Source organism: Natator depressus, chromosome 6 (genome assembly GCF_965152275.1).
Source record: "Natator depressus isolate rNatDep1 chromosome 6, rNatDep2.hap1, whole genome shotgun sequence".
Taxonomy (NCBI): Eukaryota; Metazoa; Chordata; order Testudines; family Cheloniidae; genus Natator; species Natator depressus.
The window spans coordinates 65529225-65549440 of NC_134239.1; the positions used below are offsets into that span (position 1 = coordinate 65529225).

General features: G+C 41.3%; 1 protein-coding gene across 1 annotated transcript in view; it reads left to right on the top strand.

Annotated features, from left to right (window-relative positions):
• The first annotated feature begins 1201 nt into the window (after positions 1-1201).
• PCNX1 (pecanex 1) overlaps positions 1202-20216 on the top strand; it is a 133656-nt gene continuing 114641 nt past the window's right edge. The window contains exons 1-3 of the mRNA XM_074955581.1: positions 1202-1386; positions 12346-12554; positions 15805-15910. Coding sequence (XP_074811682.1) covers positions 1234-1386; positions 12346-12554; positions 15805-15910 — 468 coding nt within the window. The 5' untranslated portion in view covers positions 1202-1233. The remainder of the gene's footprint in view (positions 1387-12345; positions 12555-15804; positions 15911-20216) is intronic.

Here is a 20216-nt window from a genome sequence, read left to right on the forward strand (position 1 = left end):
TTCTACTGAACCTTTACATAGCTTTTACAGATGCCTGTCTTATAAAACACCGCCAGTTGGGTGGAGTGAGGCTCTACCAGCCATGGGGCTGCTATGTGATCAGGACAAACTAAAGAATTTGAACACAGAGTGAAATACCAACAACAAATGAATGAAGATTTGACTTCAGCTTTTTCTTTATCATCACGAGTGGTTGTTCAGCCCAAACTTTGTATTATGTTTCCTGGGATGAAAGAAGTAGGAATTTATCTCTTGCTACTCCCAGCGCCAACAGCTGCAGTTGAACGTTCTTTTTCCTTATTGAATAGAATTTTGTGTTCTGAAAGGAGTCACCTTTTGCCTGACCGTGAGCATATCATGAAGGACTGAAGTACCGGACACATGAGAAACCACCAAAGATGAATGCACTGCATTTGAGAAGTTAATGTATAGAGTTGTGCAAAAGTACAAGAAACCAAGAAGGACGTAGCTTTAGTGCTTCATAGGAGACTTGACTTTAATTTGTGTGATGATTTTAAAACATGAGTTAAACCTAATAAAACGGTAATGAAGTATTTTTTCAGTTTTTACTTTGGTGCCATAAAGCACACCTTTGCCCTCAGGATCTTACCCTTCATCAGCTGCCACCCCTCCTGTAGATTGAAACACCCCCAATTTCCATTTCGATTCCTGGGGAAAACTGCCACTAACCAGACTCCTCCACCCCTGGCCCTTGCCCACATTATCACAGTGATTAAGGGGCCTACGACACCCTCTTGTCACCCCCCCCCCCAGCAGCTACTCCCATGGGGCTTAGGCATAGGGAGACGGGGGTACTGCCAGGTGAGGCGGCTCTTTCCCAGCCTCGGCCCTGCTGCACGCTCTCCTGACCGAGGCAAGCGGCAGCCCCTGCGCTGCTGACTCAGAAGTGCTGTTCCTCCCTCCACGCCGCACGGGGGCGCCCCAGGCGGGGCGGGCTTTGCCGGGGACGCCGCTCTATCAGGCAGCGCCGCTCGTTGTCTCTCCCTGGCAGCGGCGAGAGGGGCGGGCGGCTCCAGCCGCAGGGGCTGCCGGTCCAGAGGCGGCGCGGGGGCGGCCGGGGGCCCGGACCTAAGATGGCGGCGGCGTTGGCGGGGGGGAGGCGGTACTGGCGGCAGCGGGCGGGCGGGCTGTCGCGGGGTGCAGGCGGGACGCGGCTCTGGCCGGGCTCCCAGGGCGGATAGAGCGGGGCTGGCGCGGCGGAGCGGGGCCGCGATGGGCTCCCAGGCGCTGCAGATCCTGCGCCAGGGCGTGTGGGCGGCGCTAAGCGGTGGTTGGTACCAGGACCCGCACCATGGCGCCGGGGTTAACGCGCTGCACCTGTATCTGTGGCTCTTCCTGCTGGGCTTCCCCTTCACCCTCTACATGGTGAGTGCGGCCCCCACCCCTCCGTGCTCGCGTGCGGGGCAGTGGCTGCGTGTGCCGGGGCGCTGCCGCTGTCAGGGCTTTCCCCTCCCCCCACCGCGGGGGCCGGCGTCTGCTGCCCGCGAGCTCTTCGGGCTGCTTCTGCTCCACCGGGACTGAATCCGAGCCGAAGCCTTGTGAATACCCTAGGCGGGAGAGGGGGCTGGGAGTGTACGGCCCCGTCCCTGCCAGCTCCGGCGGGGCCCTTCCTGCTTAATTCCATTTATGGTTAAAATTCCAGGGTGGGGGAAAGATGAGAGAGTCCACTTGGATTTACTCTAAACTTCCTTAAAAAGAACAGGAGTACTTGTGGCACCTTAGAGACTAACAAATTTATTTGAGCATAAGCTTTCATGGGCTACAGCTCACTTCATCGGATGCATAGAATGGAACGTATATATATTCATATAGAGAACACGAAAAGGTGGAAGTAGCCGTACAACTGTAAGAGGCTAATTAATTAAGATGAGCTGTTAGCAGGAGAAAAAAACTTTCGTAGTGATAATCAAAATGGCCCATTTAGACAGTTGGCAAGAAGATGTGAGGATACCCAACATGGGGAAATAGATTCAATATGTATAAAGACCCCGCCACTCCTAGTCTCTGTTCAAACCCAAGTTAATGGTATCTAGTTTGCATATTAATTCAAGCTCAGCAGTTTCTCTCTGGAGTCTGTTCTTGAAGCTTTTCTGTTGCAAAATTGCCACCTTTAAGTCTGTTTCTGAGTGACTAGAGAGGTTGAAGTATTCTCCTACCCTACCATTTTTTGAATGTTATGATTCCTGATGTCAGATTTGTGTCCATTTATTCTTTTGCGTAGAGACTGTCCGGTTTGGCCAATTACATGGCAGAGGGGCATTGCTGGCATGTGATGGCATATATCACATTGGTAGATGTGCAGGTGAACGAGCCCCTGATGGCGTGGCTCATGTGATTAGGTCCTATGATGGTGTCACTTGAATAAATACATGGACAGAGTTGGCATCGGGCTTTGTTGCAAGGATAGGTTCCTGGGTTAGTGTTTTTGTTGTGTTCTGGGTACTCTTCTGACTCTGTCAATCTGAAGTCACCTACTACAGGACAGGCGCAACAAAGAAAGTAACATAGTGCCACTAGCTGTCATCTTCAGCCCCCAACTAAAACCTCTCCAGTGCATCATCATAAAGAGCTACAACCTATCCTGAAAAATGATCTCTCACTCTCACAGATCTTGGGAGACAGGCCAGTTCTGAAGCAAATACTCACCAGCAACCACACAACAAAAACACTAACCCAGGAACCTATCCTTGCAACAAAGCCCAATGCCAACTCTGTTCACATATTTATTCAAGTGACACCATCATAGGACCTAATCACGTTAGCCACACCATCAGGGGCTCGTTCACCTGCACATCTACCATTGCGATATATACCATCATGTGCCATCAATGCCTGTTTGCCATGTACATTGGCCAGACTGGACAGTCTCGATGCAAAAGAATAAATGGACACAAATCTGACATCAGGAATCATAACATTCAAAAACTGGTAGGAGAACACTTCAACCTCTCTGGTCACTCGATTACAGACCTAAAAGTGGCAATTTTGCAACAGAAAAGCTTCAAAAACCGACTCCAGAGAGAAACTGCTGAGCTTGAATTAATACGCAAACTAGATACCATTAACTTGGGTTTGAATAGAAACTGGGAGTGGCTGGGTCATTACACATATTGAATCTATTTCCCCATGTTAAGTATCCTCACACCTTCTTGTCAACTGTCTAAATGGGCCATCTTGATTATCACTACAAAAGTTTTTTTTCTCCTGCTAATAATAGCTCATCTTAATTAATCAGACTCTTACAGTTGGTATGGCTACTTCCACCTTTTCATGTTCTCTCTCTGTGTGTGTGTGTGTGTGTATGTATGTATATATAACATATATAAATGTTCTATTCTATGCATCCGCTGAAGTGGGCTGTAGCCCACAAAAGCTTATGCTCAAATAAATTTGATAGTCTCTAAGGTGCCACAAGTACTCCTGTTCTTTTTGCAGATACAGACTAACATGACTGCTACTCTGAAACCTGTCTAAACTTCCTGCTCTTTCTGTGGTACCGAGAGCCAGTGAGGTGCTCTCCTGTGCCAGCCTGGGCAATAAGAGTCAGAGTTTCCTATAGCTACCATGGAAATGTCAAAGATGACAGAATCCTTTAGGTTTGCAATGCATATCTGAACTGGTTTAAACTGATGGTCGCTGCTATAATGACCTAGATAAAATTTTCATATATTGTAAATTTCCACAGTTATAGCGCAGCAGACAGGGACTAAGGAAACCTGGCTTCCATTCCCTGGCTCAGCTTCTGGCCTGCTGTGGGAGACCTTGGGCAAGTCGCTTCACCTCCCTGTGTCATAGTGTTCCCCATCTGTAAGATGGGAATAACATGGCTTATTTCCTTGTTAAAGTACTTTGATTAAAAGTGCTATGTAAGATCTAGGTGGTATTGCAATATTATTTTATTTTCACATAAATGTTTGCAGTCTGTGTCTACAAGAACCTTTGGATGAGACATTGACCATGGTTTTGTCTGGTCTAATTGCAAAGATTCTGTGGCTCATCTCTTAAAATTAGAGGATATACTTCAAAGATCATAGTCTAAAGGTCCATTCATATATTGTGTGCACTGTGTGGTGTCTGCTCTCCTGTCTTGACTGTGTCGTAGTAGTAAGGGAAGGCATTCTTATGCCTTGCAGCTTGTAAGGTGGTTTGGGATCCTCTGGGGGAAACAGATGCTGCAGGAATATAATCTGCTATTAAAGGTACCTTCGTATTTAGCATCTTGTTTTGATTTTAGGTTTTTCAAAGAGGCTGAGTTGCAAACCCAAAAACTCCTCTTATTTTTTTGATGACCCTTTGTAGGTTCCCCCTTGCCTTCCATCTAAAAAAACCAAAAAATTTCTAGATGTTAATGTGTTGTGTTTGGGTTGTGGGAAGGAGAGCAGGCAGGCAGGCAGTGTGTAGCTTCCCATTGTACACTACTCACCACTTTTATGTTTTAGCATCAAATTCTGACTTCTGTGTCATCTGTGATACACATTAATATTTCAGTTTATGGATTTCTCAGCAGTTGTACAGTGTGATCACTTAGGTGTGACATGATTGGTCTCTGGCACAGTCAGATCTAATCTGCAAATGTGGGAAATGAAGATGCTTTGACAACTTAAAGTAGAAGCTGGCTTGTGAAAAATGTATGTGGATTAGTGAATGAGTCCCCAGGGTAAAACCCAGTGTGAGTATGTAACTGCAGGAGAACTAGAGGTCATAGGTCAGGCTGCTAGATTCATTAGCAACACTACAGCTTGGTGGAGGAGGAGTGTAGACTCAATATCAGTAATTAGAATATATTAAGAAATTAGTGAGGTGGAGGAATCTTGTAAAATTTTAAGACTACAGCCTTTGAGATTACTTCTCCTTTTGTATTTTGGTGTTCTTTGGAAAATGAAAAGGGCTTTTCACGTTATTGAAAAATAATACATTCCTGGCAAGAAAACAGGAGGCTGTTAATTAACAGCTGCCTTTTTTTTTTTTTAAAGCCACTGTGTGTGTAATAGATGAGCAGTCTAATCCAGTTTACAACTAAATGGATGTTGTATTGGGAATCTATTTCCATGCAAAGGCAGGAAGATCCTTTAGAGTCTTCTGTTGAGGTGCAAGCTTGTTGGAGTTTGTTCTGTTCTGCATTTTTATGGTAATTTTCTATATCCAGTCATGCTTGACAAAATAGCTTATCTAATTAGTAGTGTCGCTAGGGCTTGCCATAAACATTGTAACAAACAGCAAGATGTCCATTCAGGAGACTCCTTTAGAAAGGATCTTCTCTGTTCTTTTCTGATACCTGATGGAATTGGAGTAACATCTGAATCTTGTGCAGCTTTTGCAGCATGAGTTGGTGCTTTAGGGGTGTTTGCCTTGAGCGAAACTTTAAGCACTATTTCTGCCTGTGTGTTTTGATAGAAAGAAAAAGCAGGCAAAAGCAAACAAGCTGTTTCTTTTTGAGGTAATTAGAAGAAAATTCTCCGTTGCCTTTGACAAAAGATGCAACAGCAAATGCTCCAAGAATAAGTAGGAAGATTAGTCACAAGTTAAAGCAGATTGAATCATATTTGGCTGTTCTCCCTTTTCCACCCTTTGCCGTTTTTAAGTGTTGTCTAGACATAAACTAAACAGACAGACCGACTGTGGTCATCTTATTCCTGAATATTTTTTTTTTTTTTTTTTTTTGGAAGCATCATTTACTGTTGGTATTCTGGAACTGTATCTTTGCAGAAATTGCACAGTTAAGCAGCATTTGTTAAACATCCCTGGAGGAAACCAGGTGTGTTTTTTTTTGTTGTTGTTGTTTTTGGAGTATGGCTCATAACTATGTGTAGGAGAGGATTTCTAAACTAGCTTCAGAGTAGTTTGCTGACAAACAGCCTATGTTACTTTTAAAACAAAGATTTCAAATGCTGGGAGATCTTATTACATTTAACTTTTGTAAAACTTCTTGTGTTTTCCCACAGTAGGAAATTCTAGGAACAAATTCCCACTTGTTTTGCTGCTTTAGGGTAGTAACGTTTGGGACTTATTTCTAAAATATCCTGTGGTAGGAAGGCCACAAAGTCCCTCCAGTTCTTTGCTTGTAGCAAGCTCTCTGAGGGTAAACGTGACTTAAGTTTTTATAATCAAATTACATTCAAGTGTAACTTAAAGTATTTCTTGCCTAAAAACTATCTGAGAGGATGCACCTTGTCCTTCAAAGTATTAAGTTCAAATATACCTCCATTGTCTAAAGATGTAGTCTGTTGCACCAAAAGTCTGTGGGACTGTTCTGGTTGCTTTAGCATCAGCTGTTAACCTGTTCTGTTCCCAGAGATGTACAGATACTCAATGATCAGTACACATACAGCAGAAAACAAAACCTTCTTAATTTCAACTGTTAGATTCCTGTGCCTCAATCCAAGTATACAGGCCCGTTGAGACACCACATGAGGCAGGAACCTCCATCTACTGGAGGAGAGAGGCTGGTAGGGGGCAAAGAGGGTTGGGCTGGGCTCCGCAGCAGCCCACCTCCTTCACCCTCTCCCCCAGGGGCAGCCCATAGACAGGTGCTCTTCAGACTCCCCGAGAGGTGGAGACGGTGGAGCTGTGCCACTGCAGCATTTTAAATGTATACAAGCCCTGAGGCACAGGAAGGGGAAGTGACTTGTCACAGCATCATCTAGCACAGGGGTGGGCAAACTTTTTGGCCTGAGGGCTGCATCGGGTTTTGGAAACTGGTGTGGAGGGCCAGTTAGGGGAGGGGGGCGTGGCCCGCCCGCCCCTTCCCTCCCTCCCTCTGACTCCTGGCCCCTGACCACCCCCGGAACCCCTGTCCCTGACTGCCCCCCGCTGTGCCGTCCAACCCCTCCTCTCCTTTCTGACTGCCTCCCCCCTCCGGGACCCCTGCCCCCATTCAACCCCCCTGTTTGCCGCCCTCTGACTGCCCTGACCCCTATCCACCTCCCTGCCCCCTTACCACGCTGCCTGGAGCACCGGTGGCTTGCGGCGCTGCAGCACAGAGCATTGGGTCAGACCGGGCTCTGCAGCTGCGCTGCCCCAGGAGCTCGCTGCTCCGCTGCCCAGAGCATTGCGCCAGCAGCTGAGCTGAGGCTGCAGGGGAGGGGCCGGGGGTGAGCCTCCCGGGCCAGGAGCTCAGGGGCCAGGCAGGAGGGTCCCACGGGCTGTAGTTTGCCCACCTCTGGTCTAACAGGTCATGCCAGAGACAGGAGTAGAAGTCTCTTGAAATGAATATTATATAAATGCTAACTGTTAGTCCAGTAAATGTAGTATTCAAATCACTACCCATATTATTTTAAACTCTCCACTTCCCCATCCAAAACAAAAACAAAAGCACTCAGAAATGAAATGGGGGAAATCTTGGCTCCACTGAAGTGATTGGGAGTCTTGCCACTTACTTCATTGGACCTGGGATTTCACTCATTATTGCTAAGTGTGGGACATGTTTACGGAATATGTCTGTATCTATAAGATCTCTTTAGATAACTGGAATTGATATAATAGCCAGACATACATAAACTGATCACTTAAATGTAATGTAGAAGTGAGTTTTATGGTAGGACTTTTTAGATAAATAGGTATGGTTCCATGATTACAGTGAGGAAGCCTAGGCACTGGAATGCCTTTCAATTAGATGTTTTCCCTGTGACTTTGTGCTTGCTTTCTCTAAGTGGTACTTAGTGTGGTGGTGGTGTTCCCAACTAGATTTGTTTTTTTCAGAAAATCCCATTATTCCTACTCTTTATTGTAACTTAACAGTTGAGGTCATAAATGCATCATACAAAAAAGAACTAGATAAGTTCATGGAGGATAGGTCCATCAATGGCTATTAGCCAGGGTGACAGAGATGGTGCCCTATGGCCTCTGTTTGCCAGAAGCAGGCAATGGGCGACAAAGGGTGGATCACTTGATGATTACCTGTTCTGTTCATTCCCTCTGGGGCACCTGGCATTGGCCACTGTCGGAAGACGGGATGCTGGGCTAGGTGGACCTTTGGTCTGACCCAGTGTGGCCATTCTTATACTTGGAGGATGTCTTTACAGATTTTGAGAAATATAAGTGAAAAACCTGGAATTATCTTGGGCTTGGGCCCAGCTTTTTTAGTGCTTCAAGTATTATCTATTCTTTAAGCTTTAAATAAAACTAAACTAGATGCGGCATACAAAATGTGGGACCTTACTTCTTGCAATTAATAATATTGCAGCGTCTTGTTCTACAGGCTATCTAAAAACATTCAGTATTGACTCCAGTTTGGTCAAACTTTAACTCAAACTGTAGCACTCTGCATATTACTGCAGAGGAAATGTCATACACTTCCTGTTAAATCTCCTAGGACACCCAAATGCTTCAAAGTCAGAAGTTCTTAAACAAATATTTTTCAGTTTGGATTGCCTGAAGCCCCAGTATTGGCTGTTCCAAAACAGAGGTATAAACTTTATGGAGAAATCTTTAGTTGAGTAGCCCAAATTTGCATATTGTGTCTAGCCAGTTTTAAAAAATAAAACTTTTTTTGCTGAGTTGAATTAATTCGTACGTTTAAAAAGCTCTTTTCCACCCTATATCTAATGAACAAGCAGTTCTTGCATTTTGTCTACTTGATCTTTTGAAGTATATCCTACCAACAAATAGTTCCTTTTAAGAGACAAGTCAGTTTCTAGTCAAGGCTTATGATTTTTATCTGTACCACATAGTAGAGCTGCAAAAATATTGTAGAATAAGCAGTATATGCAACAAACTAATGAACAGGATTTCTCTGAGGTTTAAAATGGGATATTTATAAAAAAGAGGCAGAGTAACAAAAGCTAATAAAACTAATCTAACCTCTCCGAAGTAGTAGCTTTGTTTCAGTCACAGGTGAGAATGAGGGCTTATCTACACTGGCAATTTACAGCACTGCAACTTTCTCGCTCAGGGGTGTGTGGGGGAAAAAAACCTCCCAGAGCGCAGCATGTTTCAGCACTGTAAAGTGCAAGTGTAGACAGTGAACCAGCACTGTGAGCCGCACCCCTTGTGGAGGTGGTTTTTTAGAGCGCTGCGAGAAATGTGCCGCAACCACACAAGGCACGTTAAAGCGCTGCCATGGCAGCGCTTTAGCATTGCCAGTGTAGACTATCCCTTAGTTGTGAAGTCATTGTTAGACTTCATCAGAATTTGTTCTCATTATAGGACCATAATGAATGAAGCCCAATTGGCAGCCTTCTCAGGAAAGGCCCAGGATTAGAATAGTGTGTGTGCTTGTAGGTCAAGATGAAGTTGCAAAATTGTGAGTGTGAGATCTGTGCAGGAAGGCTCATGCAATGCCTGTCTCCATCAAGTGTGGCTTTAACCAGTATAAGAAGGTATTTTTATGAGCACTACCATTCAAACTTTAAGAATTGCTATGCAATGTAATAGTTATGAGATAAAGAACATATGTGATGATTGGATTCTTTCAGACTGAAATAGACCATCTTAGTTATCACATTTGGTCATGAAACACAACCCTCGTCTTCACCTCATTTCAAATCTATAACTTTCTTCCTTGGCTGAATGTATTTAAACCAGTGTTCTCTGTTACTGTGAAAGCTTAAGTTAGTTGCCATAAGAATGGCCATAGGGGGGCAGAAAACTAGCCCATCTAGTCCAGCATCCTGTCTCTGACATTGGCCGGTGCCAGATGCTTCACAGGGAATGAACAGAACAAGACAATTTCGAGTGATCCATCCTCTGCTGTCCAGTCCCACCTTCTGGCAGTTTGGAGTTTAGGGACAGCTGGAGCATGGGGTTGCATCTCTGATCATCTTGGCGAATGGCCGTTCATGGCAAATAGGTACATAAACTGATCTTTTTTTTTTTAACCCAGTTATACTTTTGGCCTTCACAACAAATTCCACAGGCTGACTGTGTTGTGTGGAAAAAGTATTTCCTTCTGTTTTTCCCCCCGCCCCCCCTTTAAACCTGCTGCCTATTAATTTCACGGGTGACCCTTAGTTCTTGTTTTATGTGAAGGGATACGTAATACTTGCTTATTCACTTTCTCCATACCATTCATGATTTTGTAGACCTATCATATTTTCCCCCTCCCCCTATAATTATCTCTTTTCTAAGATGACCAGTCCGTCTTTTTAATCTCTCCTAATTATTTTGATTGCCTTTCTGCGCACCTTTTCCAATTCTAGTATATCTTTTTGTGGTGGGGCAACCAGAACTGCACCCAGTTTTCAAGGTGTGTGAGTACCATGGATTCTTATGGCATTACAATATTTTCTGTCTTCTGTCCCTTTTCAATGGCTGCTAATATGAACTCGTAACTTGTCCTCTAATTCAAAGTAGAAAATGAAATGTATTTCCCTATGGATCCTGCTTCTAAGATTTGTTTGGCTGATCTTTACAGGCCTGCTTAACCAGAAATATATTTAAGTCTGGCACAGGCACAATTTATTTTTTTACCCCCCCCCCCAGGACTTCAAGAATCTAGATCAAAAGTCAAGTGTATTGCCTTTGCAAATCTATTTTTACAAGCAGTCTTTTTCTAACTGAACAAAAGCAGTGAATTCCATGGAGTGGGTTAATTAATCAATAGATTGTTAGTGACGTGTTAGTGATTATGATTGTAGCTTAGTTAAAGTTACTTCTGGATAAGTTTATTGAAAACACTTAAATGTTGATGTCTTGGCCTAAAACGAAGTTCTTTCTCTTGCGCAACTCAACCACGCTTTAAGAAAACAAAACAAAACAAAATCCCCAACTTTGGACCCCTACCTAAGCTACTCTGCTCCAGACAAGTTTTTAAAATATTTTGAGTTAGTGAATCAATTTCATGGTAAAATTTTCTTTTTGACCTGTTTGTTTTGTTTTCAAACATTCAAAGCGAGTTTATCAACCACACCTCTAACTCCTGTCTTTCTCTAATTGGGACCTGTTGATGCTTGCAGTTACAGTTTAAAGTTCTTGCAGCAGCGTCACTATCAACATGTATGTAAATGGGAAAAGCTTGTATCGGTTCCCTTGACTAATTAGTTACTGGTAGGAAGTTCCTAACTCCTCTGCTAATTCCAGCACCTCTTACTGCTGCTGAAGTTCTGCTGGGTCTGTTAAAGATTTAAAGAGCTTCAGCAAGAGCAACAAGGCAGGTTAGAAGTCAAAAACTTGGGGGTGGGGAAATACAAGTTACAGAATAACAAGCAAAAGTAACTCTCCAGAGAGGTGGGGGTTGGAAGTGTCTGTATCTCTACTGCAGAGGTATTCCTCTCATCTCTTTTGAGCATGCTTTAAAAAGTAGTTATTAGGTTGTGTCTGGACTTCTACCAGGCTCTTATGTTAGACATGGCCTTGAGAGATGGGGTTAAAACTAGAGGAACACCTTTGCTCCTTCAATTAGAGTCAGAGTTCCTGGTTTCAGAGTAACAGCCGTGTTAGTCTGTATTCGCAAAAAGAAAAGGAGTACTTGTGGCACCTTAGAGACTAACCAATTTATTTGAGCATAAGCTTTCGTGAGGTACAGCTCACTTCATCGGATGCAACATCGGATGCAGAGTTCCCGGAGACCTCCTATTGGTCTTTCAGCAAAACCTGGCAAGATCAGCTCACATTTTTCATCCTTCAGTTGGAATGAGTTGAAAAAAAAAAAATGTCAGGCATCAGACCAACGCGTGTGTGGTGGTGGTGTGAAAAATCCTTTCCAGGTCACCTTTGTTGTATTTCTACTTCTGGGCATGTATAGCTGTTGCAGCACAAATGTTCCTTGAACCGTGCAGTCTTGCAGGTTAATTTCTGGTGAGGCTTAATTTCTGGTGTCTAGTCAGTATGATATAAACAATATTTCTGCATAGGCAGGAAAACATGTTAGGCTGCCATGATACTGGTGTCTAGCATGTGGGAATAGCTGTTGTGTTCTGACTTGATTAGTCAACTTATCTAAACAGGATCTTTTTCCTCCTCCCGCACATCACCCCCCAAACTCTTTGCACAGTTCACATGCGGTCGCTGCTTTTCATTGACGAAAACAAATTGATCATGAGACCTTGCTGCCCAGTCATCCCCGCTCCATGTCCACTCTTGGCACCCTGTAAATTGATTCCCACCTGAGTCCCCTTTTCAGGTTTGAAAAAACTAGTTGAAACAAGTCTTACATGCTGATATCCTATGTGTGTTTTTATATATATATATATAATTTATTTTATTTTATTTTATTTATATATATATTATGTAATATATAAAAAAATTGGTTTTGGGGAATGGTGAAAGTGTACATGGCACAAATAAAATTCTGTTACTACACACTCAAACAATTTTATACATGCTTGGTGATCTTGTCTTTAATATCTCTTGAATCCACTTCATTTTTTTTAATTTTCCTTTTGAAAGGCCCTTCCTTCTTCAATGGTGATAGTAGCAGTCTACTGTCCAGTGATAGCAGCTCTCTTCATTGTTCTGAAAATGGTGAACTACCGTTTGCACAGGGCATTGGATGAGGGAGAAATTGTGGAGAGGAATGCCGAACAACATATGGACAGGGGTGCAAAAACTGAACAAGGCAATACTTCAACCAGGAGAACAGACAGCAATGGGCCCAGGTAAGAGATCTGCATCTGCTTACATGGTCAAAGCTGTTTCTGCATGCACTACTTACTTGTAACAGTAGTCCTCATCAGGCTGATAACTGGTAAATCAAGGTAATGTGAAAAACCTGTGGGGATATTACCTATATCTGTAACTTTGGATGTTTCAGGGAGTCAAATGGCTTTTTAAAGTCAATCAGGAACAGCAGCTGCCTGAAATGTAGCTTATTTCATGTCACTTTGTGAGTTTGAGGGTGGAGTTTAATATGTAACACCATACTCTCCACTTGCCCATCTGGAAGATCCACAAGTTCTGTGCCTCTCATAGTGGCCCTGTTCCCAGCTCCATGCAGGGAAATCTTTTTTGTGGGGAGCGTGTATTTCGGTTTGCTCTTAACTGAAGTTCAAACTAGTGATAGTGGTGCATCTCTTTAGAGATGGCATCACATTGTAGCTTTCTAGCTTAATAATAGTTCCAAAAAGCACCTTTTTCCAAATATAGGAAATCAGTTAAACACTCAACTCTACCGGTGGATTCTAGATGGCTATAAGTGTATCTAATCAAATGGGAATTTTGGCTAAGGTTCTGATTCTGCAAGTATCTTCTAATGATGATTATATTGACAATGATGTAATGGTCAGGTCATGACTGACAATATTTGGTGTTTATGTCTGTTATGACCTTACAAACATTGGCCAGCTAACCTTCACAACCTCCTTTACAGTTGGTAGGTATTATCCCCCTTCTACAGATATTTGGGATGGGTACATGGGGAGGGGAACTACTTGGTCAAGTAGTAATTGACTTGGCCTAGGCTAAAAATGGAGTCTTCATAAGAGCTGGAATTAAATATCTGGTATTCTTTGGTTTAGTATGCCAAACCAGGCCCCCCTACCCATATGCCTTTGTTCAGAGGGACAAAATACAATCCAAAAAACGCTCGTAATACTACTTCAAAAATTAACTGCTCTGACCTCCTTCTTTCTGAAGTTTGTAGCTGGTTTTTGCAGACTGGCACTTTCAGGTGCCTGCTGAATGCTGTTTCCTGAAAGTGAGCATGTAGAAAGAAGCCTGTCAATCTGGCTGTATATTTGCTGCCAACAGCAGTTTACAGCCTGTTTCCATTCAGAAACTGGAACTTTGATCAAAAAGGGTTTTAAAATTCTGACTTGACTTCTTTGTGTGTTTCTATCTGTAGCTAATTAACTGCAGGGTCTGTCTTTTATGGGGTGCAGATGGATCTTCAAATCCTTTTCTTGAACACCCCTTGTAAATCTGAAACTAGTTTAAAAAAATTTCTGCCATAGCACACTTCAGCACAAATCACTATGAAACACATGCTTTTTTGAAAAAGCTTATATTCTTTGGAGATGATTGGTCAAGGAAGCTGCACACATGACATTGCGTAGTCTGTGCATACAGTTACAAAGAGGCCATAGCAGATGGGTACTAACGAATAAACGCTTTGCACCTAGTGTGTTCAATTTCCAAATCAGAAGGCCAATTTTTGAAAATGACAGATTGTCAATTCACTTTCATGGACCTAAACTGGTAACTTCCAGATCAGAAAATTGCTGACTTCTTAAATAAAGTTACTTTTTTGGTTTTTCCTTGGAAGTGGCTTTACTGTAATTTACTGTTCAGTCAGGCTACTAAGCTTTCAAGATCTTATTTACACTGCATTTATACTTTAATTCATCGTTACAGTCACTAGCTGAACTCAATGTTTCTAGCCAATTTAAATAAGATTGTGGTAGTTGACATTGAAATAACTGCTAATTTTTCCTGACCTTTTCAAGTTACGAATTCATATCTCATGACAGTCTCATTTCTTAATTTCGAACTTCTAGTCTCATTGTTACTACTTGTTCTGGACATAGCTTTTGCATTAAGTTTTCTTCCCATCTTTGTATGATAACTTCATATCTGCTTCTGTGACTCTTGTTCTGAAACTGGCAACTTCTCTCTCTCTCTCAGAATTCACTTGCAGAAGTCAACAGATAAATCAGGAATGGACAAATTCCAGTATTTCATAGGGAAAACAAATGAACATATAATTCACCCAAGATTATAACTGGTTGTAAATTGAAGGTCTGAGTTTTGAGGAGTTGCAAAATCCTTTTAGATGCCATGATTTGAGTTTTGAAATCCATACTTCTTTCTGTGCCTGCAAAACTTATTTTTATATATTCCCAGCTTCAGTAATGCTTTGTCAGTCTTTTATATCCTGCTAGGGATGACTGCTATACAACTCTAGGTTTACTTGTATAAGGGAGCCCTAGTAGGGTGAACTAATTCTCATGCTAGCTTTTTTTAGCTCATTTAAAAGAAAGCTGTGCCAATTTTGCTCAACCCACCCATCTGAAAATTCACACTAAGAAGTAATGTACCTGCTAATATTTTAAATGCATGCAACATTTCTGAGTATGCTACTCAATGGGGGAAAAATAGGAATATGTTTTGCAAGGCATTATTATACTAGCACAGTTGCGGCTGTAATGTATACTGTAATTAAACTGAAATGCTCCTTTTAACTTTATTTTACTCTTCATTTATTTTAAAACCATTTAAGGAATATCCACTGTTTTAGCTAAGACTTAAGTTGGTGAGCCAGAATTCAGTGTTTGCTTTCCTGGATCTGCCCAACCATTGTTGATGTTAGCAGGAATGCTTCAGTTTAAGGAATAGTTACTTGCTACTATATACTTTACACTGTTGAGCCGTACCAAAATGGGGTCCCCTTTTCAAGTATTTCCTAAGTCGTTGGAGATGGAGCCTATTTATCCCATTCATAAACTTTTATTGCAGAAGGCTCTAGCTTTTGGTCTATGTAGGCTGGCTGAAAAATCTGTTAAACTGAATCTTATTTAAACTAAAATTATCCTGCTCGAAATCCTCTGGCCCTAATTCTTAGGCTCAGGTTCAGGAGGTGGCTGGGGACCATTCTAGTTCCCAGCATAAATTAGAATGTCTTCAGGGACTGCTTTGCATTGTCTCCAAGAACCTTTGCACAAGTCCAAAATAGCCAGACTGCAGTGTGATCAAACCCTCCTAGCATGGCAGATGTTAAGTGAAGTAGAAAATGTACTTTGGTATCTATTTGTTCACATACCTTGAAGTTTAAAAAAACCACACCAAACCCAAATAGCCTGTATTAAATGAGGACCTGAAACATTGTGCCTTTTGGATTACTAGCAAATATGAGTAAAGGTAATGGGAATAGTGGTTTAAAAACATCGTATTGTCTTTTTACTTTTTCTTTAGTGACCCTGGTGGAGGGATTGAGATGTCTGAGTTCATACGAGAAGCCACTCCCCCAGTTGGCTGCAGTTCACGCAATTCTTATGCTGCTCTAGACCCAAACAACCAGGTAGGAATTAAAGCTAATCCAACTACTGCTATCTAATCATTACTGCAGTCTTTATTGCTGTTCCCAGTAAGCTTGCGGTCCCCCTTTTTTCCATCGAAAGAAAAACTTAAACAGTCTGTTCTGTCATTCTGTTCTTTTTTTAGTTTCTTTGTAAAACACTTCTTCAGTGCCCTAGGACCAATAGTTGAAATGTCTTTTCTTTTCTACTACTCCATTAGCTCTACAACTTCATTTCTTTGGGAACTTCTTACCTAGGACTTCCATATTAAATTAACCTTTTTAGTTACCCAAATGGCAAATTTCATTTAAGTTGCTAAGAAAATTGAATGGAAGTTTCTTCCTAGGAAGTTTTTTCCATTACTACCTTGTGTGGCTATTTCGCATTGTGCTAATTGGCTTTTTTGAGAGACCTTACTCTTGACATATCAAGGTCAGTAGTCATAAATGTTGGCTAAAGGGAACAGAGCAAGATAAGCTGGTGGGAATGGAGAAACGCTAAATCTCCAAGAAGAACTGTGTCAGTGTCCCAGTTACTTTAATCCTCTGATACGTTTTTTGGAGGTTTGAGGGGAAGCAGGGTGGGGAGGGGTTATAATTTTGGGCCGCTGTAGCCAAAATGGCAAGGTTGTGTGAATTTTTCAGATTTCAGTTTTAATGTAATCGTATTATGCCCTAATTTTCTATAGCATTATATGGGAACTCAGAAATGAAGTATGTTCACAGCAAAGAATTATTTCCTTCACTAAACATGGAAACTCACTTTTTTTAGAAGGTTGGTCATTCTGGCTTGTCCACCTATCTTGCAGAAAGTGGGTATCATGGCTTTCTGTTTTCCTCTCCCTTCCCCTCAGGGCAGGACTGTAAGAACTTGCTGCTAGCATTTCATCTTTTAAATAGAACAAGTATTTTGGGGTTGTGGGAGGACTATATTCTTATAATAACAAGAGGGCTCCTTAAACCAGTGTTGGTTTTATATATATATACACATATACATCTATATCTATCTTCCCCCATAGGTGCAGACCAAGTTTGAAGGGAACTTAAGTTTGTGGCTTTATAAACACTCCTCTGTGATTTTGATGCACTGGTATGACTGGTAGTGTTTAAAGCACATGGAGAAGGCACAAGCTGCTTTTTGCTGCTTGTGACCCATTCTTGTGTGTTTTAATGCTAACTGCACAGTGTTCTTTGGCTCCATAATGGAGAAGGAGGATGGATTAAAGCTGCATCTGTGCTGGAAAAATTGGGACCTGCTATTCTCAAATCATGGAAGCTGTAATATTAACTGGGCATAGGGGCAGTAAACACCTGAGCCTTGTGTATGTCTTAAATGCATTGGAGGAATTAACTTTTTCTAGTGCTTATGTACCAATTCTGCTTGTTCAGCAAAGCACTTGAAGGCAGCAAGATTTACAGGAGAAAATAGCTGGATTGTGGCAGTATGACCTATCTCCTTTCTTCATGAAGATGAAGTAAGGATGGTGCTTTACATAATCCCTTTGTTTTCAGCTGCCACTCCTTTTTGCTTTCTGCTCTATATTCTTTCCATCTCTTCTTCCATTTTCAAGTTTCAGCCTGTCAAGCTTGATAGTTTCCTTTTCAAACCAGTAAATCATGAGCAGAATAGTGGAAATGCTTATAGCAAGTAAATTCCTGTGGCTTCTCTCTTTTTTTCAGTCTAATGTGTTAATGACTATTTTAGCTGAAAGTATACTACTGTCACTATGTATTTGACCTCTTCCCTTCCGTAGTGCTGAGTGGAGCTCGACAAAAAATTTTCAGTGGATAGAAAGTTCACAAAAAAATACATTTTTTTGGGACGCTGAAACTATTTGCAGATTTGAGTTGCTGAATTTAATGAATAGTTTCAGCTAAAATTTTTTGGGGAAATCTGTTCCATTTTTACACTTTCAAAGGAACAGTTTTGGAAGTTTGTTTCGAAATGAAATGTTGATTCTAAATAACATCTTGTTTCATTTGTCTTGAACCATCTTTGTTTTGGCTTTTTGTTTTTTTTTTTAAAAAAACCCAAACCCTAAAAACACTTCCAGTTCAAAATTAACTGAATATTTTTCTGGATTTTTCGTGTCAGTCACCAAACTGGAAAAAAACAGTTATTCATTCAGCTCTAGTGTTGAGTGAGGAAGCAGAATTTGTCTGCATGCTTGTATGGCTTTTTAATAGAACTAATGAGGTAAACTTCGACTCCACTGAATTGTTCAAAAAAGTGGATTATATACCCTCCTGCAGCTTTCATGTAAAGTGAAGACATAGTTCATAAAGAGAGCATTCTGAAATAAAATGTTAGTTTTAATGCTTGAAGGTAAAGAAATGTATCCAGCTTTCTTTAGAAATTAGGCAAGTCTTGCTTTTTTAACTGGTGGTTGGTTACAAATGTGATGCAAAGACAAAAGCATGTTTTGGCTTTGCGCGTAAAACTTGTATCTTGAATGTACTTGTTTTCTTAAGTTATGTACTAAATGGAGATAATTTGAAGCAAAATATGTGAAGAAAGCTAAAAGTTTCTTAACGTAATAAGAACACAAGCTCTAGCTATTAAACAGCTACTGCTCTGCAAGATTTATCAAACAAATTCAAATCTGTTACAGATTTTTCTTAGGGTGAGGTGTGTTGGACTTTGGTTTCTCCTGTCACCCCTTCGCTGGAAATCAGCCATTTTAACTTTGTTCTTAAATCCTTTTCATAAAGGGAAAGGGTGTAATGTGGTGGAGAGTGGGATAACCACATGAGCGAGTGGGGGCAACAGCAAAAAGAGAGCCTGCTAATCTGCAGGCTAAAATAACTTCACATGGTCAGAACACAGTAGAAGGTATTCGTTGCCGCTGGTCTGTTTTTGAAGGATTCTGTGGCAGTGGTGGATGAGGAACCTGGGAAGTGGCTTGGGAGTGTAGCAGCAAAACCAACCAAGAGGGTCAGCTGTGTGTTTTCAAAGGGTTTCATCACTTTAGGAGTACTGAAGCCCTTCATGCATAAAAATTGAATAGTTTATGAATCTGGGTTCTTAATTTTTCTCGCAGCTGCATAAACGCATGCTATTACTGTACCGTCCAGAGCACAAAGCTAGAATTAATGTGTATCCTCCATCTTGAAAAAAATAAATAAAAAAAATGCTTAAATTGTAATCTCTCTGGGACAGGGACTCTGTTCTGTTTTGTACAGCACCTAGCACAATGGGATCCTGGTCTGTGATTTGATTTCTTAGGCACTATAGTAATACTTTTCAGATTTATTATTAATTATATGCTGCAGAAGTAGTTGCCAGGAACAAAGCTGATTGAGTAAATGAGTTGTGTTCTGATACTGGATATGCTTTTGGGATTTCAGCATAACTTATTAAGATTTCATCTATACAATCAGTTATAGCCATGCAACTTGTCAGAGAGATTTATGCTTTAATAGTGTAGTCATGATCACCAGTTGTCCAAAGCTGTCTTCTATAACTCGGACAATATAGACTCCCAGTATTGCATAGCTGGATCCTCATCACCAGTATATGTCTGATTATTATTTTAAACAGGTTAAAGGAAATAGGGACAAATATTTCAATATCAATTTTTTTTCTTGGACCATTAAAGGCTTCATCTCTATAGGCATCTATAGCTTGGCGCTTGTCAGCCTGGCAACAATGTTGTGGTTTATTTCGATATTGGATAATTTAAAGGGAAGCTGTCAGGTTAAAGTCTGCATATTTAAAAAGACTGAAGTCTCTACTTCCAGTTGCTATAAAGAAAAGAATGCCACTTGGTAATAACTAAGGCCCTACTTGAATTGTGGGATGATTGTCAAGTAATTGCGGCTGAGTTGCAGACAAGAAATGGAAAATCATGGAAAAAGTAATAATGGACCTTTATTAATTGCGGTAATTTGAAAAAGCCAGAGAAGACCTATTTGTTTTAAAAAAATTTGCTGGAGCAATGTAAACACTCAAGTATTGTTATGAATATTTTTTTTTTGATAACCAGACATTTTGCTTGAACTATTTTACTGTCATTAATGCCTGGGGTTGACATCAGGAACCCCAGCCCCTATCAGCTCATATAAATGGGGTTCTACTGTATTAATGGAGAAAAAGTGTGTGTTGCAAACCTCAAAATATATGCAAAATTGTGGACTGTGCAAAGTAAGCTTAAAATTGCAATGGAAGCCTAATATTGTGGGATCCATAATACTGCAAATTAGGTAGAGCCTTAGTGTTAACTCTTTAATAGATATAATAAATGAGATGGCTTATCATTCACAGACAGTTGTGAAGACACAAAGGATTGTTAGGTGCCCAATTTATGGC